General features: G+C 69.0%; 1 protein-coding gene across 2 annotated transcripts; it reads left to right on the top strand.

Moving 5' to 3' along the window:
- The first annotated feature begins 329 nt into the window (after positions 1-329).
- AKT1 (AKT serine/threonine kinase 1) lies at positions 330-20511 on the top strand. Of its 2 annotated transcripts, XM_080807946.1 has the most exons (14): positions 330-554; positions 3117-3254; positions 12424-12552; positions 14811-14922; positions 15030-15177; positions 15277-15408; positions 15479-15544; positions 16744-16812; positions 16980-17105; positions 17180-17308; positions 17392-17606; positions 18009-18096; positions 19320-19422; positions 19658-20511. In XM_080807946.1, exons 2-14 carry the CDS (start codon positions 3209-3211, stop codon positions 19735-19737), a joined length of 1443 nt encoding a protein of 480 aa, XP_080664072.1. In that variant the 5' UTR covers positions 330-554; positions 3117-3208; the 3' UTR covers positions 19738-20511. The 2 variants fall into 2 exon arrangements, 1 of the variants encoding a protein (XP_080664072.1); XR_013967084.1 differs by lacking the exons at positions 16980-17105; positions 17180-17308; positions 17392-17606; ... (1 more) ...; positions 19320-19422; positions 19658-20511 and adding an exon at positions 15769-16488 and having other exon boundaries at positions 414-554.
- The last annotated feature ends 378 nt before the right edge of the window (positions 20512-20889 follow it).

Genomic DNA, 20889 nt, shown 5'->3' with positions numbered 1-20889 from the left:
ACCGCCCCCCCCACCCCCACCGCGGGCGCCACGGAGGCAGGAGCCCGGGGATCGTCCCCGGCCGGCCCTTCCCCCAGGGCCGCGGCGGAACCGGGCCGGGAAGCGCGGGCGCCCCGGACGCGCCGGGAAACTGAGGCCGGGGAGCACGCGGCCCGCGCAGCGTGGGCGGCCCGTCCGCCGCGCGCTCCCGGCGCCGCGCCCTCGCCCCGGCCGCGCAGGGGGCGCCCCGGGCGGCGGAGGCGGATGTGGGCGGGCGGCCGGGCGGGGCGGCGCGGGGCGGGGAGAGGGCGGGCCGGCGGCGGCGGCGGCGGCGGGCGGCGGGCGGCGGCGGGACCGAGCGCGGCGGGCGGCCAGCGCACCAGCGCAGCCGGGGGACGCGAGCCGGCGGCCGCCACGAGCACCGGGCCCGGCGGCGCGCGAGGCCCGCCCGAGCAGCGCCCGCCCGCCGCGGCCTCCAGCCCGGCCCCGCCCGGTTGGCGCGCGGGGATGCCGAGCGGAGGGCGCCGGAGGCCGCGGCCCGGCTAGGCCCGCGCTCGGCCCGGACGCGGCGCCCGGTGAGTCCCCGCCCGCCCGCCCGCCGCGCGCGCCCGCCGCCGCCGCCGCCGGGGCCCGGATTTCCCCCCGCGGCCCGGCGCTTTGTTCCCGGCCGGCGGGGCCCCGGGCGCGGGGTGCGCGCAGCCGGGGTGGAGGAGCGGAGCAGGAAGTGGCCGAGCGCGGCCTGGGCGGGGAGGGCGCGGGGCCGGGCCGGGCCGGCGGCGGCGGCGGCGGGGGTGCGGGCCGCGGCCCGGGCCTCCCTCATGACCTTGGGGAGCGGCCGATCGGGCCGGGCAGGGGCGAGGGACGCGGCAGGCCGGCCGGACGCGGCGCGTAGTGGGTGCTCGGGGGCCCCCGCCGTCGTTCAGGCTTGTGGGTGGGCCTTGGAAGGAGCCCTCCTGCGCTCCTAGAGAACTTGTGCGCGATGGCGAGGTGCCCGGCCGGCCCCGAAGGACTAGCCACCCTCCCGGCCCAAACTGCTTCCTGACCTGGGTGGGCTCTGGAGGTGCTGCCCACCCCATCCCGGAGGCTGGGGCCCGGCGGGGGGCTGGGACTTGCCTCCCAGGTTGGGGGGTGGGGAGGCGACTGGTGAACTTGCCCACGGCTCGACTGGTTCCTGTGTATTGCCATGGTGGGCAGAGCAGGGGGCACGGGCCTGTGCTCTGTAGCCGGAGGGCCCCCCAGGCTTGCTGGCTGCTCTGAGCCCCTGGGCCAAGTGAAGGGCGGGGGTGCACTGGGGGGTCTGGGTCTGCCCTCCCCCAGTTGAACATACAGTTCACAAACCAGTGTTTGGAGACAGAGGGGGTCCTATGAGAGCACAAGCAAATTTCGGGTAAGTTGTTCCGTAAACAGTCGTAGCACTGACACACTCGTATGGTAAAGGCACTGGTGGTGTGCTCGTGGGAAAGGGGGGCCTCCGTCCCTTCCGCCTTGTGTCCAGCAGCAGCCCAGGCGCTGGCGCGGTCTGTTCATTTCTCTGCGGGTGCGCACCCCCCCACGCGTGAGCACAGACATATTTTTACACACGGGCTCGACAGCTGTCCGACTCTGTCAGCAGCAGGCCCTGCTTAGGCGGGGTGGGGGCGGGGGACATCTAGAGGTCTTTGGGTCCAGCCCTCTGCGTCCAGGCCACGCCTACTTGTGTCACCAGAGGGGGCCCCCTCCCCTTCCAGGCCCCCCCACCCGTGCTGTGCAGGGGCACAGAGCCCTGTCCCTGGAGGTCTCTCCTTCCTCCATCTTTCTTGCCTGTCGCTGCCCCATGGCCTGCTGAGCTCACTGGGCCGGTTCCTCCTGGGACAGAGTGGGTCTTCCTGGGCTGGCAGGAGACACAGGCAGTGGGGTCTTCCTGCTCTGCTAAATTTAGCCTGGGACCTTCTGTGCACAGCAGCCCTTCTCTGGGTCCCAACCCCCGTCTCAGGAGGCCAGTGAGGTGTGTTGCCCGGGAACGCCTAGGTAGCTGTAGCAAAACCCGTGCTGGGACTCAGTGCGGAGGTCCTCAGGGGTCCTCCTTGCCTAGGGGTTGGGGAGGGGGTCTCTGCCGGCCTGCCCTCAGGAGTGCTTGTGCCGGGGGCTAGCAGAGGAGTGCTCTTCCCTGGGATGCCCAGAATGGGCGATGTGTGAACTGGGTTTTGAGGGATGCCTAGGAGTTCATCCAACAGGGAGCAATGGGAAGGGCCCCTCTGGTTCAATGGCCAAAGTGTGTGTTCAGGAGAAGGCTGCTGGTGGGCCGTGCTCCCCCCGTTTGTTGCCTCTGGAATGCTGTAATTATGGGCTCATAACCACCTGGGACTGGGTGCTGCTTATAGACAGGACCCATCTGAACCTTTCTTTGTCCCCAGAGCTGATCCTGGCAAAACCAGGGATGCCTGCCACATGCCGGCCCTATGAATGAGCCAGATTCAGAGCAGCAGGGCTCCTGTGGTTTAGGAGGGGCTTGGGGTTTCTTGGGGAGGGGTTTATATGTCACCCTGGAGGGCTCTGGGCTCTCATCGGCGCCAGTCGCCTGGTCCGGCCCTACTTGCTGCGAGTTTGAATTTCTCTTCTTTCGTAGTCTGGGGCAAGCAGGAGGAATCTTGGGCCTGCTCCGAGCACCCCAGCCTGTGGGGGCGGGGGGTTGTAGCGTGGGCAGGGAGAACAGGGGCGACTCACCAGGGGCTTGGGCAGGCCAAGCAGTCAGAGGGACTGCCTGGAGGAGGTGGCCTCTGCTGGGTGGCAGGTTATGGAGGCTGGGATATGTGAGGAGGGCCTTTTGGAGATGGGGGTGACTTGTACAAAGGCATATGCATGATGCGTCACAGGCTGATCTGGGGGGTCAGAGGGGGTGGCGGGGGCTTGCACCCCAGGGGCAGGGGAGGCCCGGCCCCAGGGAACGGACGGAGCCACGTGAATGTTCCGTCAGGTGCTGTGGGGGAAGCAAGTGGGGGGCGGCAGCAGCTCTGTGGGCTGTGAGCGGGGCCGGCCATGTGGGAAGGGGGCCCCGCATGGGACCCTGGGTGCAGAGCGCTTCCCGGGCTCACCGTGGGGTTGGAGGGGGTGGCCCCAGGCCGGACACCGCCTCACACCCTTCCCTTCGATTCTTCCAGACGCCGGGTACATTGGCCGGGCTCGGGGCGACGCCGCCGAGAGGGGACCGTGAGTGGCGCTGGGGTTGCCCCAGCTCCTGGAACCGGGCGCCATGAACGACGTGGCCATCGTGAAGGAGGGCTGGCTGCACAAGAGAGGTCAGTGCCCTCGCGGCCGGGTTGGGGCCGGGGTCCTGGAGCCAGCCTGTAGGCTTTCCCTCGGCCGGCACGGTGATAGTCTGGCCGGGGCCCTCGGGCCCTGGAGCCCCTGCTGCCTCCGTCTCTGCTTTCCTGGAAGGCAGTGAGGACACTGGGGCCCGTCCAAGGCCTGGCTCGCTGGCAGCCCGGGGCACTGCCCGAGGGCTCCTGAGGGCAGGGCAGAGTTGCTGGGCCTGGCCTGGTGCCTGCCTCAGGCCTGGGCTGGGGTGGGGGGGCGCCTGCACCCCCCAGGGGCCCGGCACGGGTTGTGTTTGTGCTGGAGCAGTCAGTGGCCTGAGCCCGGCACCCGCCCGGCCTCCCCTGTCCGCACTGAGGGCTCTGCGCCCAGGGAGGGGCTTGGCGGGGCCTAGTGGGGCTGGAGCCGTGGCCTTGGCCCCTTGCTCTGTAGCCTCGCCCACAGCCCCTGCTCCGCAGCGCCGTCGCTGCTCGGGGATGGGACGTGGGGGCTGGACAGGCTTCCGTCCAGGTGCCCGGGCGGGTAACTCCCTCCTGCCTCGGGGTAGGGCTTAGCGACCCCCCCCCCAACTTCCTCTTCCTCCAGACCTGCTCCTTCCCAAAGCTGTGGCGACCCCAGCTAGCTACTTCCTCACGTGTGCCCTCCGGCAGATGGCTGGAGGGTGCCCCATCCCCGCTCCAAGACCCCACGGGCTGTTGGGAGGGGGAACCTTGGCAGCAGAGGGAGCAGACAGGGAGGCGTGGCAGAGGCGGGTGTCAGGAGCCTGGGTTTTGTAGGATGCATAGGAGCTCCCTGGCGGAGCAGGCTGGGAGCCTGCAGGAGTGGTAGGGGGAGGTGAGAGGTGACAGGGCTGAGGGGCCGGGGGCCGCAGAGGGCTTGAAGCGGGATCGAGGATGTGGTCAGCGGCGTGTTCTAGAGTTCAGTTTGGCAGCGGTAGGGAGGCCAGTGCGCTGAGCCTTGACACGGAGGTGAGGAGGCTCCGGGCCCTGTGGTCCGTGGGGAACCCTTCCGCCCAGCTTCCCCTAAGCGCCCCCGCACCCACCTGCCTTCTTGGTCCCCTTCCCCGGTGCTCACCACCTCCCACTTTCCCAGGAGTCCTCCTCCCGCCTGGAGCCCCTTTGCTGGGTCCAGCCCTGTCTGCCCCCCTCACAGCCCCCTTTGGCGTCCCCTCCCCCTTGACCTGGCCCCGTGCCTTTCCTCTGGGCCCGGCGGCAGCACACACCCACAGCCCACTATGGGACCGGTGCCCCCCCGTCCTTGGCAAACACGTGTTGACTGACTGTTAGGTTAGGGGCTGACTCGGGACCCCTGACCCAGTCACCGGCACGTGCACTGGCCTGCCAGGCTGGGGCGGGGACGCCTTTCTGAGGCCTGGGTGAATTCCAGGTTGCCACTTGGGGCACGTGCCTTCTGAAGGGGCTGGGGGTAGGGTACGGGGGGGTGCCCTGCGGGGTGTCCGGAGAGCTGAGTTTGAATGTTGTTTAGCTGCTTTGTTACTGCAAATCTGTTTTGAGCTCTTTGGACCCCGGTGGCCTTGTGTATGTGATAGCAACGGTGGCGGGGAACGGTCTGCTGACGTTCGGCATGTGGTTTATTGGGGGCCCTAAGTCGGGGTCCAGCAGCCTCAGCAGCCTCCAGGCCCTGCTGTCCGGCCCCAGCCTCAGGCCAGGAGAGAGGGTGTCCTGCTCCCCTTGGGGAGGGGGGCGTCATCTGTGGGGAGTGACCTTTGGGCTGTCTCCTGGGTGTCCTGATGCTTTGTGCCCTGGGCCAGAGCAGCCGCCATGGGCAGTGGGGATCCCGGCCTGGGTGGTGATTTCCAGCTGAGCAGTGACGGGTTCTGTGGGCCAGTCAGGCCCCCTGCGCCTCAGTGTCCCAGTGTGTGCAGTGGGGAGCTGGTCCCCAGGAGTGAGCTCCAGCTGCTGGGGGCAGGCTAGGCACGCGGGGTCCCCAGAGATGGGCAGGCTTCCTGAGCCGGAGCTGGGGGATTTGACACGTGTGTCCCGAGTGACAGGCAGACACCCCGAGCAACCAGCAGCTGAGCCCAGCCCCAGCCGCCAGGGCTCGGCAGAAATTGGGCTTTGCCAATGTTTGGTACCTCCTGGGCGTTCTCCTGGGGCTTAAAGGTCGGCAGTTTAAAAGAAGCAAGTGTGCTCCAGGGTGTGGGTCTGGCTGAGCCTGGCCTGTGGCGTCCGGTTTTGTCTTCAGACCGCTCTGGGCCAAGGCCACGGCCTCAGTCTGTGCAGCCGGTTTGGGGTGTCTCTGCCCCTGACCCCACTGCTGGAGCCTGTGACCATGTGCACGCCGCACACCCAGCCAGGCTCGCGGGGTTTTCCTGGGTGTTCCGGGCCCCCGGGTGGGCCGGCTGGACCAGGTGGCCTCCAGCTGCCCTCCTCCCCTCTCCTGAAGGAGGGGGTCTGGGGTGGCGTGGGGAGCCTTGGGCGGGCACCCCCGTGCCGGTGCAGGCCAGTGGGCGCCTGGGAGGGAGCCCGTGCAGCCGGCCCAGCCTCTCTGGGCAGCTGGCCTGTGGGAGTGGGGCTTCTCGGCTCCTGGGGCTGGCGTGGGCGCGCGTCACCGGTGACATCTGCAGGCACGTGGAGGGGGTTCTGGCCTCCGCGGGTTCCAGGCCGCATCGGTCCACAGGGTCCTGGCGGGGGATGGGCCCCTGGGGCTGTGGTGTCTCCCGCCGCCCCTCCCCCGGCTGTGGCAAGGTCCCACTTCCTGCCGTGGCCGTGGCATTCCTGTGTCCCTCACGTGGCTCCGAGGGGCTGCGATGGCGGCTCCGCTCTGGCGGCACAGGGGGCCCCATGTGGAGGGGCCCCATGTGGAGGCGGCGGCCGCTCTGCTGGGCAGATGCGGGGACATAGGCCCAGGGGCCCGTTTACCGCGCTTCGGGGCCCCAGTGGCCCTGGGGTTTGCGCTGGGTGCCGCCGGCTGCCTCGCCGGAGCAGGGGGCTCAGCGGAGCAGCGAAGGTGCACGTCGGCGCCCCGGAGCCTGTGCCCCGGAGGGCGGGGCTGCCCTGGGCCTCCTGTGGGCCTCAGTCTCCCCGGCTGTCAGGGAGGGCGGCCCTAGCGCCCGTCCGGGTCACGCTGAGGTGGCCGTGGCTTTGGTTACGGCAGCCCCTGGTCCAGGAGGCAGCTCTCGCTGAGCCACGTGTCCGGCAGGGCCCAGGCCTTGCCCGTGGGGCAGCTCGGTGCCGGGCAGGCAGGCCTGGGGCTGGGAGGTGCGCTCCAGGGCCCGCTGGCCCTGGCGTGTGGCCGTGGCCGTGGCCGCCGTCGCTGGGGGCTGTTTCCTGTTTTGTGAGTGTTGGGTTCTCCGTGCAGAACAAACAACAGAAGAGGAAGCTGGGGTGACTCGCTCGGGGCGTGAGGGGTCACCGCCCGCCAACCCTGGGTCCCTTGGCCTGTGTTGGTGGCCCCAGCAGGTGGCTGTGGCGTGCTCTTTGGGCAGGGCAGCCCTGCGGTGGGCCAGGCTCCGTGCAGGGTAGGGAGGGACCTAGGCTCCCTCCAGCTGGCCCTAGGCAGCAGGGCGCCCCTGTGGCATAAGGGACACTGGGGCCCGGGCTGAGGGGACCGGGCCCCCTTCTGCCAGCAGCTCTCAGGAGAGGCCGGCCTGGGTTGCACCAGGCCCGGTTCCTAGAAGTGCTGTGGGACAGCGTGGGGTGGGAGCTGGCTCGGCCGCTGCTGGCGTCCCTCCTGCCCGGGCACACCCAGCTGGGCTTGGGGCCAGTGCCGTCCCCGCGGGCCCTCCCCACGGGCCCTCCCGTAACCAGAGTCTGCAGCTGTGGCTCTGCGCCCGCCCGCCGGGGCCACCCCACCATGGGCTGCCATTCCTGTCCGCTTGGCAGGGGCAGGCCCCCCTCCCGCAGGCCCAGATCTGGCTCTGACCGGCTGGCAGAGACCCTGGGACTCCAGGCTAGGGTGGACCCGGCAAGGCGAGCCACGAGCCCGCTCCTGGGAGCCGCGCATCCCCTCCTGGGCCCGGCCCTTGCTCTCCTTTCTCCTGCCTTCAGGTGCGTGTCTTTAGCCTTCAGAAATAGTGGACTAGACCCCTGTTTCGGGGACGTGAGACTTGATGGCCTGGTTGGGGAGGGGTTCCTCCGTGCTGCTGCTGCTGGCCCTGGTGCTCTGGGGTAGGGTCTCTTTACTCTGGATTTGGGTTTACGGGTCCCCAGGTGGGCCCCCAGACTGCAGCCCCCTCTCCCCAGGCCTGGGACCCGAGGGCCCGCAGATAACGGGGCAGCTGGGGGACTGATGGGCCTGGCTGCCCGCTCGACCTCCCAGCCCCCTGGATGCTTGTTCAGGCACAGATGTGGCTGTGGCTGCCCCTGGTCTTGGAAACGCAGCCCCCTGAACCCCGCTGTGGTGAGGGCAGGTGTGGCAGGTGGCCCAGTGGCTGGTTGGTCAAGGGAGACTGGAATGGGGAGAGGGTGGGGGTGGGCAGGGCATAGCAGGGGGGCACCAGGGCAGGGGGCTGTGGCCTTATCTGCAGGGGCTCTGGGTGAGCCATGGCGTGGGCAGGGGCAGGAGACGAGCAGTGAGACAGTGAGGGTGGGCACAGGCTGTGGGACCAAGCCACGGGGGCACATCCTGGGGGGACGTGGACGTGTGGTAGCCGGCCTGGGACTCGGGGAGGCCCCTCCTCCCGCCTGCATGCAGATGATGCGCGGTGGCCGGGCCGAGGTGGGCTCACAAGGAGGATGGCGGCTGGGTGGGACGTCTGGGCGGAGGCGATCTGCAGGCGGCTGGGGTGGGGGGTGGGGGGTGGGAGGGGCTGTCCTGAGGCACGAGGGAGGCGGGGAGCGGCCCCAGTGCCTTCCCTGTGCTCCTGCGTCCACTTGTGTGCCTCGGGCCCTGACTCTGGGGGCCTGCCTCCTGGACAGCAGAACCAGACTCATGAAGAGCTTGGCTGGGGTTCTAGAGGGAGCCCAGCCTGCACAGCAGGCGCTGCGTCTCTGCTCACCTTCTGTGACCTCGAGAGTCTCCTACTTGGGCCTCAGTTTCCCCAGGTGGCTGGTGGGCATAATGAGCCCTGCCAGGGGGGCCTTCTGGGAGGGGGGGACAGGGTGGGATGGTGGGCTGGGGGAGGGCCCAGCCCGGCTCAGGGCCTTGGTAGGGGAGCGTCTGTCCTCCCTGTGTCGCCCTGCTGCTGGGCACGGAGTGGCTGCCTCCTCTCAGCCACACTGGCCGTCTGAGCCCGGCCTCCGGGAGGACCCGTGATGCTGCCCTTGGAGAGCCTCCGTCGCGGGGGGCAGGTTGGTGTGGTGCATCACAACAGGCCCGGGCCCTGTCTGAGTGGGGCTGTGACACTCCCCCCCCCCCGCCCCCAGGGCACTCTTGGCTTCCGATGTCAGTCTGTGGCCTAGTGTCCTGCTGGTAGTGTGGGGACCCGGGACCCTGGCTTGCACAAGGGCAGAGGCCTGGCAGGCTGGGCCCCCTGGGATGACCCGTACCCGCCCACTGCCTGCCCCCTTCCCGGTGGGCGGGATGGATGGGCTGCCGTCAGCGGGGCTGTTTGCTCACTGTGCTGGAGAAGGTAAATGGGCCCCCGGCAGCTGTCGGCCCGCGATGGATGTGCTGGCGGCAGGGGACCGCACGGTCGCCGCTGTCAGCTGGCGCCTGCTCCCCGGGCCTGCTGGGGCTCGCTTTGCTGTGGAGAAACAGCTCGGCGCTGCTTGGCACCCTGCCAGCCGCCCGCACCGCTGCCGCTGCCGCGGCAAAGTGTTCATCCAGCAGTTTCCCCGAGAACCAGGGACTTGGAGGGAATGTTCGTGGAGCTCAGGGCACGGCAGCCGAATGGGGGGGTAGCGTGCCGGGCCCCCCATGGTGTGGAGGACTCTGGAGCGTCAGGCCCGGGCTGTGGTGGGACCCCCGGGTTGCCCACAGCTTGGGATCCAGCCCCCAGGTCCTCTGCCTGGGGTGCCCTGACTGTAGCGTGGCCTGGGACGCGTGCCCGGGACCACAGCGGGTACAGGCCCTCAGTCTCTGCCTGTCTTGTCCCTGAGCCCTTGCCGTGTTGCCTCGTCGGTGTGATTTGGGCTATGGGGGGCCAGGGTTGCTAACAAAGACCCCCCCTTCTTCTGGGGTCCTCCAGCCTCTTTCTGGGCTTGAGCTGGCTGCCAGGATGAGCCGGGGTGTTGGAAGGTCCCTCCCGGTGGATGACACGGGGGACACCGAGGGGCTGGTGCTGGGAGCCGAGGGGCCCTGCGAGGGGTGGTAGGAGCTAGGGGAGACCTGGTCTGGGCAGAGTAGGACCCCGGCTCAGCCTGCACGCCCTGCCTCGACCCCAGCTGGGGCCCTTCCCCGGGCGCCCTCGTGTGGGAGTGAAGGGGCTCGGGAGGACGTGAGGTCCCCCGCGCCCCCGGTCTGGTGGCTGGGCGAGATGTGGTCTCCGAGGGTGGGTGTGGTACTGTGGGGCCCGGGGCAGTGTGGGTCCCTCCCTGACCCCGGCCCAGGGCTGGGCTTCTAAGAACCCTGAGCGGGGAAGGAGAAGCTGCCTCCCCAGGTAGAGATCCTCTGGGGAGGGGTGCCTGCCCGCGGTTCCACCGTGGCTCCTGTCTCGTGGCAGCAGGTACGGTGTCCTCCTGGCTGGGCTGCTGGGCGGTGGGCAGGGGACTCTGAGGCTGGTCTGGGCCTTTGCGGAGACCCTTGGTGGGCCTTGGTCTGAAATGTTTGCGTAGGGAGGATGGGGAGGGAAGCGGGGGATGGGGGATGGGGAGAGCTGCTCTGGGGGTCCCGGGCTCTGGCTGTGAGGGCCGGGACCAGACACGTGCCCCGGGCCTGGGTCTGGGTCCAGGTTGCTTCCTGCTGCGCGCAAGTGGCTGCCAGGAGATGCCCCCCGCTGTGGGCAGGCGTTTGTCCCCAGAGGAGTGGCAGAGACCCCTGTTTAGGGAGTCGTGTCCTGAAGGGCCGACTTGGTCTTCCCTGTTTGTCCCCCGCCCAGAGTAAAGGTGCCGGGGTTCCCACCAGCAGCCCTGGATGGTGGGCGTCCCCGCCCCGCACCCATGGCTGCAGTCCTGTGGCTGAGGGCAGCGGTGCTTAGGCCCAGGGGTGGCTGCAGCCCCCACAGCGTCCAGCCTGTGTCACCCCAGGCCCTCAGGGCTCTGGGGCCTGGGTTGGACTCGTTCAGAAGCAGGCCACGGCCCAGGACGCCTCTGGTACCGCCTCGGCCCCAGGTGGCCACCGGGGTGCACCCCGCCAGGCAGAAGGGGTCTGTGTGTCTCAGAGCCTCGGCCCCAGACTCCCCCCTCCTCCCTGGGGGGTCCTCCCCAGGGGGTCTGTGGGCCCAGCTGCCCAGGTGGGGGGCCGAGTGAGGCCGCCTTCCCTGGGCCTTCATCCCACCTGTGTGTTGTGTGGCTCTTGGGCTCAGCCATGTGGGGCACAGGCGGGGAGGGGGGCAGCTGGGGACCTACCATGGTCCCCCCTTCAGTGCCCTGGGGCTGGGGGCTGGCGGAGGGCCCAGCAGAGTCCCTGGCTGTCCTCCCAGGCCCTTGTCCGAGGCTCAGCTGGGGCCGAGCCTGCCCTTCTGCCTCGTCCCTCGTCCTTGCCTCCTCGGAGCCCCCACTCCCCAGTTCTGGGTTCCAGAACCTTCCTGGCCCTGGAGTGGGGGAGGGGGTGGAGGCTGCTAGACTGCAGGTGCGGGGTGAGTTGAGGCTCCTTAGCAGCACTGGCACCCCCGTTCCAGAGATCCTGGACCCAGTGGGGAAACTGAGGCCCCCTCTGGCACGTGGGTGCTGCTGGGCAGGCGCACGCGCCCCAACTGCACGCACGGGCATGGTGCTGCGGGGCCGTGCGGGCACGGTGGGGGCTGGTGGCAGTTGGTGCATCAAGACGGATTTTGGGTCTGTACGGGCGAGGCGTGCATCAGTCTCCCCGCTCTGTTGGCATCCCGGGGAGCGGCAGCTGGCGGGATGGGAGGCACTCCATCAGGGGCCGACAGCTCCAGACTGGCACGCAGGCGGGTGGGAGCGAGCGGCCCGGGACGGCACGGTGGTGGGCCACGCACAGCCCCCCCCCCCCAGAGCCTGCTCTGCTCTTGCCCACCCGCTGCACCAGCAGGGAAGGGGTGTCTGGGGCGGGGGGAGTCCCAGGAGCGGCGTCCGCACGAGACCTGACCGCAGCCTTCCCAGCGCCTTCCCGGGCTGGGGGTGCTCGGTGGAACCGGGCGGAGATCCCACTAAATGCTGTTGGGGTATGGGGCAGGTCACTACTGGCCATCCCTCGGTGCTCCCTGCGCCGGCGGTGTTGTGCCTACAGCGGCACGCCGGGTAGAGCAGAGGGAGGGCTGGCTCTCGGAGGCCACGGCCAGAGGCCCTTGGTAGGGAGGGGCTGGGTGGTGAGGCGCGGGGAGCACAGGCGCCCGGTCCAGCGGGGGGCCTTTGCTCGCCCCCCTCCCCTGGGGCTCAGCTGGGAGGGAACGCCTGGGCCCAGAGCTTGGGGACCCCAGCCCCCTCCCCACCTGCGGCCCAGTGGCCCCTGTGATAAAGCAGTTGTCTAATTAGGAAGTTCTCGGTTGTTGTTCAAATTCCTTGCTCGGCAAAATGTAAATGAAACATTTTTTTTCTGGGTGTCAGTATGAAAAATGACAGTCGCCCGAATATCGCAGAGGACATCTGCTCTGGTTCTTAAGTGTGAACGCCTGTTTATGGCTGAAGTGGCGAAACTTTGGGGAAAGTTCCCCGTGTACCTGGGTAACCCACTGTGGGCCTCGGGGGTCAGGGTGGTAGGTCGCAGTCCGAGGACCGCACGGACACCTCCAGGGTCTGGCTTCTCCGTGGCGCTCTGGGCAGGGTGGTGAGGGGCTGTCCTGGTGCCCAGCCCTGGGGCTTGGGCCTTAAGTCTCAGTCATTGTCCTCAGTTCCGGACGCCAGGCTCCAACCCGCAGGCCAGGGACCGGCTGCGGGGGGTGGTCCCCTGGCCCCGGTCACTGCAGCAACTGGCTGGCCCCAGGTGGGTGGGGAGCGCTCAGCCCGACGCCCTGGCGGGCAGCCTGCCCACCATGCTGGGGGTGAGGGGCAGGGGTAGGGTCCTGGGCCGAGGGTGTCCTGTCTGCTCAGGCACAGCGAGTGTCTGGCGTGCTGCCGGGCCGGAGCTTCTGTTGGGGGAGGGGGGAGCAGGGCCGGTGGCCCCAGCCCCTCACTGCCTGGGTGTCCTCAGGGGAGTACATCAAAACCTGGCGACCGAGGTACTTCCTGCTCAAGAACGACGGCACCTTCATCGGCTACAAGGAGCGGCCCCAGGATGTGGAGCAGCGGGAGTCCCCGCTCAACAACTTCTCCGTGGCTCGTAAGTGCCCATGGCCACACAGGGATGCGGTCTGGTGCTGTTGGGCGTGGGGCCAGCCCTGGCTAGACAGGCGGCCAGGGTGCCAGGAGTCCTCTGTGCCCAGCAGCCCCCGCACTGACGTCCCCTGGGCCTCCGTGTCCGGGGCCAGCAGTGGCCAGGGACCCGCTGGGGCAGGGCTGGTTCTGAGTCCCCATGGGAACTGGTGAGTGGCCGGTTCTGGCTAGTGGGAGCTCTCTGAGCTGAGTCCCAAGAGCTGGTGACTCTGGGGCTGGGGAGCGCCGGACACAGAGCTGGGCTGCGGGGGGGTGCGGAGCCAGGTGGGCCTCTCAGCCTGGTCTCTGTTTCTGGTGCGGGCACCCTGGTCCCCGGCTCTGTCCTGGCACTTCCCTGCGACGCAGGCCCGGTGGGGGTGGGAGGATGAGGGAGGGACTCCGGAAGCAGCAGGCCTCCTGGGTCCCTCCTGGGATGCCAGAGCGCAGGGTCCGGTGGGCGGTCCGGGCTCCTCCCAGGCTCCTTCGGCATCTCCGCGCTCTTGCTCGCTCTGCCTTCCCAGGCCCGCTGCCCACGTGGCCTGGGGCAGGTTCTGGCCCAGGCTCTGGGCAGCGGCGCCCCCGGACCTTGGCCGCCCCGCCCATCTTCCCAGGGTGCGCCGGGGCCGGTGAACCCGCCCCAAGGGTTTCTGTCGGGGAGTTCCCAGCCTGGGGGCTCCCAGGGAGGTTTCACCACGGAGAGGCCCGCTTCCCCTCCCGCCCCCAGCCTCAGGCCTCCACAGACAGCAGATGGGAGTAAGGGTCCCGGGGGAAGGGAGACAAAGAGGCAGGCGCCGGCGTCCCCTGCAGCTGATCGCGTGGGCTCCCTCCGCTGCCTCCTCGGCCGGGGCTGGGGCATGTGCCACCTTGCTGGCAGGGGTGCGAGCGCCCTCAGGAGTGTTCGGTATGGGCAGAGTGCAGGGGGGCCGAAGGGGACCCTGTGGAGGCTCGCAGGGGGCAGGCACCGTCCAGAGGGTGGCCTGAGCAGTGGGGGAGGGGCCGGGGCCTCAAGACCAGGCGACACGGGCCGGCTGGAGCCCCAGCCAAGGTGCAGAGCCACAGACAGGGAGGTGGCTGGGCTGCGGCCTCTGCTGAGGGGCTTTTCCCTGGGGATGGATGGCGGGGGCGAGGGGACAAGAAGCCAGGCTCTGAGATGGACGCCAGGCACCTGGACCCTGGAAGACCTGGTCTCTGATGAGTGAGTGGGAGGTGGGGTACAGGACAGAAAAGACCACAGGGTTTTCTGGTCCCCCACCCCCATGTTGATACAGGCCACCTCCCCATAGGCTGGTCCCAAGCCCCCTTCTGGTGCAGAGCCCTGGTGGATCACTTCCTTACACTCTGCTGAGCCCACGCGGGGCCCCTTGAGGTTGCCATGGCCCAGGTGCTGGACTACCAGAAGCCCCTGTGCTGGCCCTGGGCTCCCTCTCCGCTCACAGGCTGGGCCGGCATTGGCCCAGGATTTCTCGGCAGCACCCCTGACGGCCTCACCCTCGGGGCTGGTGCATCCCCACAGTCCCTGGGCTCTCGGTGTGTGCACACATTCCAGGTGTGTGTGCCCATGCCCGGTGTGCGTGTGCTTGTGTGCTCCCGGTGTGCGTGTGCTTGCCATGGGCGTGCTCCCCGGGTGTCCATGTGCTCCCCGTGGGCGTGCATGTTCTTGCTCTTTATCTGGAATCAGCAGCCTCGGGGGGGGCAGGGGTGTCACCAGTGCAGGGTGAGTACAGCCCGCGCAGCCTCCCGGGGGTCGTGTCCTCCAGCTGCCTGCCTGCAACCAGGACAGGTGGTCTCTCTGAAGGCTGAGTCACCACCAGCCTCTGCCCTGGAACGGGCCCTGCTTGGGGGGGCAGGGGCCCGGCAGTCTTGGGCAGGAAGACAGCAGGGGGTCGCTGCTCAGGGCCCAGCTGCTTTCCCTCCTGCCCGCGCCTCACTGGGGCACCCGCACTCACCGTCTGGTCCGTCGAGCCATGGCCTGGCTTGCAGCACAGGCTCAGAGCCCGAAGGACCGAGGGAGAGGATGGCAGGGGCCGAGAGGACCCAGCCGGCCCCACAGGGGCGCCTCACTGCTCAGAGCATGGTGTCTGGGCGGGAATAGGTGTCCCAGCCCCACTGTACGAGGAGGGGAGCCGGGGCTTGGAGTGGGCCTCCCGTGGCCCCAGGGTGGGGTCCTGGGGGGCAGGTGGGCCGTGGGGGGGGTGCAGGCACTCATCTGCCAGCTCTGCCCCCCAGAATGCCAGCTGATGAAGACGGAGCGGCCCCGGCCCAACACCTTCATCATCCGCTGCCTGCAGTGGACCACGGTGATCGAGCGGACCTTTCACGTGGAGACCCCTGAGGAGCGGTACGAGGCCGACCCGTGGGCACGGTGCGGGCGGGGTGTGGGGAGCGGGGCCTCAGCGTCCCCAGCATCCAGGCCCAGTTCCCGGGCCCTGACCTGCCGCCCTGCAGGGAGGAGTGGACGACCGCCATCCAGACGGTGGCCGACGGGCTCAAGAGGCAGGAGGAGGAGATGATGGACTTCAGGTCGGGCTCGCCCAGCGACAACTCAGGGGCCGAGGAGATGGAGGTGTCCCTGGCCAAGCCCAAGCACCGTGTGGTGAGGCCCAAGCCCCGCGTGTGGGCGGGGCGGCAGAGAGGCGGGATTCTGGGGGGGCGGGGCCCCCCTGACCCCAGGCGCCTGCCCGCCGCCCCGCAGACCATGAACGAGTTTGAGTACCTGAAGCTACTGGGGAAGGGCACGTTCGGGAAGGTGATCCTGGTGAAGGAGAAGGCCACGGGCCGCTACTACGCCATGAAGATCCTCAAGAAGGAGGTCATCGTGGCTAAGGTGGGGTGCGGGGCCGGGGGCTGGCTGGGGCGGGCCGGGGGCGGGCTGCTTACCCGGCCCTGTCTTCCAGGACGAGGTCGCCCACACGCTCACGGAGAACCGCGTTCTCCAGAACTCGAGGCATCCGTTCCTGACGGTGAGTCCTGGAGGCGCTGTGCCTGTGCCTGCGCCTGCGCCCCCCGCAGACCAGAGCTGGTGTCCTTCAGAGTCCAGGCTGGGGGTGGAGGCCCCCGAGGCTGGGAGGGGGTGGGGAAGTAAATGGGATGGGAGCCCCGAGTCTTCCATGTGCGCCGCCCGAGGCCCCGGGAGGCCCCCGCGCCCCCGTCCCACACACCACCTTCCCACTGCTTCCCCTCCGAGGCTGGAGTGTGCAGGGTCCCCGTCCCCGGGGGTGCTCAGCCCGGGAGGGGCGCGTGCGACACCGTTCGCCTTCACGAGTGTCCCAGGCTCGGCCAGCTCCCGGAGGTGTGGACCAGCCAGTCGGCACGGAGTGGACAGACGGCCGCCCCCACCCGGGCTCTCCCCGGGAGTTCCAGGCCCTGTCCCCTTTTCCTCAGCGTGGCGTCCTCTTCCAAGGGGACCACCTGGCCCAGAGCAGGGGCCGAGCAGAGAAAGGCGGTATTTCTCCACCACGTCTGTTCGTTAAAGCAGTTTCTTCCGAGTAGCGGCCGACATCTTTACGAGGTTTCGTTGTCTGCCCGGACTCACTCGTTACGCTGGTCTCCCCTCCTTCGCGTCCGCTCACCCCTCACCCCCTTCCTCGTGTCCAGGCTTTGTGTCCTTCCCTCCCACTCAGCGCAGCCCCGTGACCGCAGCGCCCCCGTCACGGTGGACGGAGACGCTGGGGTCTGCGCACGCCAGCGCCTGCCCCTCTGGCCCGGCAGCCTCTCCCCCCCGCGGGTTCTCCGTGGGGACAGGGGCCGTGCGGCGTGGCTGGTCCCGCTGCCTGACGTCTGGAGCTGGCCTTCCCGTGCGTGCGGCTCCTCCCGGCCGCTACGTTAGATCCGGGGTCACTCACCTGGGGGGACGATTCGGTCATCTGGGCCTTTCCTCTCCGACCCAGGCCACCTGTGCCATGAGGTAGGAAGGTGGCTGGGAAGCTCTGCCCTGGGTGCGTCCTGCCCTCGCGGAGGGTCCGGCTGCTGCCCTGCGTCCTGTGCTGGGGGCCCGGGGGCCGCAGGGACGCCTCCTCACTGCCCCTAGAACCTGCCGGCTTCTGTGATCCCAGCCGGCCGAGACTGGGTGCAGAGCCCAAGCTGCTCCTTCGGGAATGGCCTGTGGGGGTCGGGGCTCTGGGTGGGACGGGGCCCGGGCACCAGCTCTGCGTCCCCACAGGCCCTGAAGTACTCCTTCCAGACCCACGACCGCCTCTGTTTCGTCATGGAGTACGCCAACGGGGGCGAGGTAGGGTGGCTGCGCGGCCCGCCTGGGGCTGGCCCTCCCCGAGCCTCGGGTGTCCCTTCCTCAGCACAGGGCCCGTGGGGGGCGGGGGGAGTCAGGGTCTCAGGGTCTCGGTGCGGGGGCAGGGGGGGTCCCTGCGGCCGTGCGCCCCTCACACCCCCGCCCTACAGCTCTTCTTCCACCTGTCCCGGGAGCGCGTGTTCCCCGAGGACCGGGCCCGCTTCTACGGCGCCGAGATCGTGTCCGCCCTGCACTACCTGCACTCGGAGAAGAACGTCGTCTACCGCGACCTCAAGGTGGGCGGGTGGGGGTGGCGGGGGGCTGTGGGGCGGCGGGGCGGGCTGGTGCTGACCTGGAGGCCGCCCCTCAGCTGGAGAACCTCATGCTGGACAAGGACGGGCACATCAAGATCACCGACTTCGGCCTGTGCAAGGAGGGCATCAAGGACGGGGCCACCATGAAGACCTTCTGCGGGACGCCCGAGTACCTGGCCCCCGAGGTACGCCCCTGCTGCATCCCCCGGGGCGGCCTGGGACCCCGCGCCCCCAGGCGCCCTGTGACCCCGCGGCCCTGCGCCCCCAGGTGCTGGAGGACAATGACTACGGCCGGGCGGTTGACTGGTGGGGGCTGGGCGTGGTCATGTACGAGATGCTGTGTGGCCGCCTGCCCTTCTACAACCAGGACCACGAGAAGCTCTTCGAGCTCATCCTCATGGAGGAGCTCCGCTTCCCACGCACGCTCAGCCCCGAGGCCAAGTCCCTGCTGTCGGGGCTGCTCAGGAAGGACCCAAAGCAGAGGTGAGCCGCACAGCCCCAGCCGTCTCCCCTCGGGACAGCGGGGCCGCTTCCAGGCCGTAGCGGTGGCTGATGTGCCCCGTACTCGGCCAGGCTGGCTGGGGCCAGACGGGCCCCTGGACCCTGACCTCGCAGCCTCCCAGAGCTGCTCAGGAAGAGCCCACCGTGCCGGCAGCGCCTGCCTCCCCAGTGTCCTACACACGCGGGGCCGTGGCCTTTGGCACAGCCTGTCCCCGGCCCCCCCAGAGGGGCTGCAGTACCCCTATGGCCCCAGGACCAAGCCGTGGCCCCGGCGCCGTGCTCCCCCAACCCCTGCGCCGTCCCTGTACTGCGCTAGAGCCCGGTGCAGGGCAGGCCTTGGCTGAGCTGGGCAGGCAGGCAGCGGCAGCTGGCATGTCCCCGCAGGCTTGGAGGGGGCCCGGAGGACGCCAAGGAGATCATGCAGCACCGTTTCTTCGCTAGCATCGTGTGGCAGGACGTGTATGAGAAGAAGGTGGGTGGGGGCCTGGCGCCCTCGGCCCCTCCCCGTACCCATCCCCTGGGGCCCGGGCTCTGCGTCCAGAGCCCTGCGGGGAGGAGCTGTGTCCGCATGGACTCCCTGAGCAGGGTGCCCCGGCGGGGATGTGGGGGCACCAGCTCTGCCCCCCCACTCCCTCCGTCTGGCCTCAGGGCCTCCCGCTGCAGGCTTAGGGTGGAACAGGACCAGCCCGGCAGGCTCAGGAGGGCCGTACCGGGGTGTGCTGGGTACCCTGTCACCGAGCAGACTTCCAGCTGGCTTCTGTCCTCTCCCTGTGCAGGCCCGTTGCCGGCCACATGCTGCAAGATGGGGCACCCCCACCCTGCCCAGCTCCTGTCCACTTCCCTGCCCCTGCCCAGCGACAGCTGACCGGGGACCCTGCTAGCTTGTGCAGGGCAGCCCTGGAGTACGGGGGGCGGTGCTTGCCTGCAGGGCCCTCCTCCCACCGCCAGCTCCGGCAGAGTTCCCGCACACCCCCTGCAGCCTGAGTCGGTGGTGCTCTTGTCCTTGAGCCGCAAAGGAGACCAGCCAGGCCCTGCGCTCAGGACCTGTCCTGTGTCTGTTCTGCAGATAGAAAGGCCTGGTCTCCTCTCCTCATGGGAAGTTGGGCAGGGAGGGCCCAGCATCTCAAGTTCACCTTGTACCCCAGCACTATTGGGGTGCTACTGGGGTCCCCTCCCAGGGCCGCCATGTCCCCCCCGAGCCACTGCGTGGGAATACCACTCACTGGCCCTGGTGGGGATGGGACTGTCCCTTTATCGTGAATTCTCAAAGTGGGAGCCCCTGGTGGCTAGGCTGAGTGGCCGTGGTCAGGAAAGCAGGCTATGAGTGGCCCCTAGGGATGGGGCTGAGCGCCCACCCTGTCCTGTGGCATCCCCCCATCTCCTTACCTCATAAGACAACCAGAAAGAGAGTGAAGAAAGCTAGAAAAGAGCACGGGTTTGTCTCCTTCTGCCTGGGGCCCTACAGAGCTGGTGGGCTGTGGGGCCCCCTGTGACGCCGGCCTGCCTCTGGGGAAGCGGCGTGTCTGCAGGGTCCCAGGCCGCCACCCTCCCTTGTGTGTTTCCCTGCTGGAGCCAAGTTCCATGGCCTTATTGTGGCCTGGAGACATTTCCCTGTTGGCGGGGGGCGGGGGGCTCAGGCCCTGGGGCACCGCAGAGTGCAGCCTAAACCTGCCCCCCCCACCTCGTTCCCCGCAGCTCAGTCCACCCTTCAAGCCCCAGGTCACGTCAGAGACAGACACCAGATATTTCGATGAGGAGTTCACGGCGCAGATGATCACCATCACGCCACCCGACCAAGGTGAGGGAGGGCCACCTCCTGGCCAACCCCGAAGCCTGTTTCTTCCCTTCTCTCTGGGGCCTGGGATGGTCCCTTGCTCGAGGCTGGTGGTGATGGGGGCGGGAGGGCACCGTCCTGGCCCCAGGCAGTCAGAGGGTCTGGGAGGCGAGCCTTGGGGCCCGCCTCGGTTTCTCTAGATGCGTGGTAGCCGTGCTTCCCCTGCCGGGATCTGAGCGTCCCGCCCGCCTGCCCGCAGGTGACAACATGGAGGGTGAGGACAGCGAGCGGAGGCCCCACTTCCCACAGTTCTCCTACTCGGCCAGCGGCACGGCCTGAGGGAGGCCAGCTGGCTGCCCTGCTCCTGGCGGCTGCAGGGGACGGGGAGGAAGCCTCGCAGGACCACGCGTGTTTGGTGTGATTTCTGGGTGCGTGTGGGAGGAGCCATGCCCCTCCTCCTGGCGGGGATGGGAAGACACTTCATGCTGTGGGCAGGCAGCCGGCCTCCGAGGAAAGGCGTCCTGCAGGGTTCTTAATTTATTCCATCTCCGTCTCCAGACATGGCCTTGGCCTTCAGAACGACTAGAGTCACGTAGGGAAAGGTCAAGGACCTTATGCAGCCACGTGCAGTTGGGGGTCTGGGTGCACCCTGCCTGTGGCCCCTGCATCCCTGCCGCCAGGCGTCTCGGCCCAGCCCGGGGGCACCAGCAGCCAGCTGGTTGTGACACGCGGGCCTGGTCCCTTCCCTGGGGCAGGCCAGGCCGGGCTCGCCCGGAGGCAGAGGAACGAGGTTGCAGTCCGTTGCTGTGTATTACGCTATTCACTTGTATTTTGGGGTTTTTAATCACAATGACCAGAAAGCCCCTCCCACCCTTTGGTCCCTTTCGGGGGCGCCTCACTGGGACGGTGTCCCCAGGTAGCACCCGTCCTTCGGCGCAGCTTCATTGGCCCGCTGTGCGCCCAGTGCCCCTTGGGAGGGGCCGCAGCGCACCCTCCGCGCCTTGAGGCCGGACGCCATGCCGCCCAGGGCGCTTTTTACATTTGACTTTACTATTTTTACTGTCACAAGACTTTCCCTCCAGACTCCTCAATAAACACTGCTTTTCAACTCTGGCTTGTTTTGCTGGGTGGCGGGTCAAAGAGCGTGTGGGCTGGTGCGCGCGGGTTGGGGGAGCTCCTATCAGTCTGTCCCCGCGAGCGAGGGAGGGCGGGCAGATGCCCTGGCTGTCCGCGCACCCAGCCAGGAACCCCCCTCACAGTCCAGGAGGCCCGGCGGCAGTCCCACAGCCAGTCCGGACTGCCGGGGAGCCGAGCGGGGAGCCGAGCGGGGAGCGGGCCGGGGATCGGGCAGCGGGCCGGGGACCGGGCAGCGGGCTGGGGACCGGGCAGCGGGCTGGGGACCAGGGAGCAGGCCTGGCGGCCCCACCGGACCCAGCAGACCAAGGGACGCGCGGCAGTGCCCCCTGGTGGCCGCTTGTTCTGCGCAGACAG

The sequence above is a fragment of the Martes martes genome (assembly GCF_963455335.1).
Source record: "Martes martes genome assembly, chromosome: 7".
NCBI classification, from domain to species: Eukaryota; Metazoa; Chordata; class Mammalia; order Carnivora; family Mustelidae; genus Martes; species Martes martes.
Note: the sequence above shows the minus strand (reverse complement) of the source record. Positions and strands in the feature narration are given on the sequence as shown.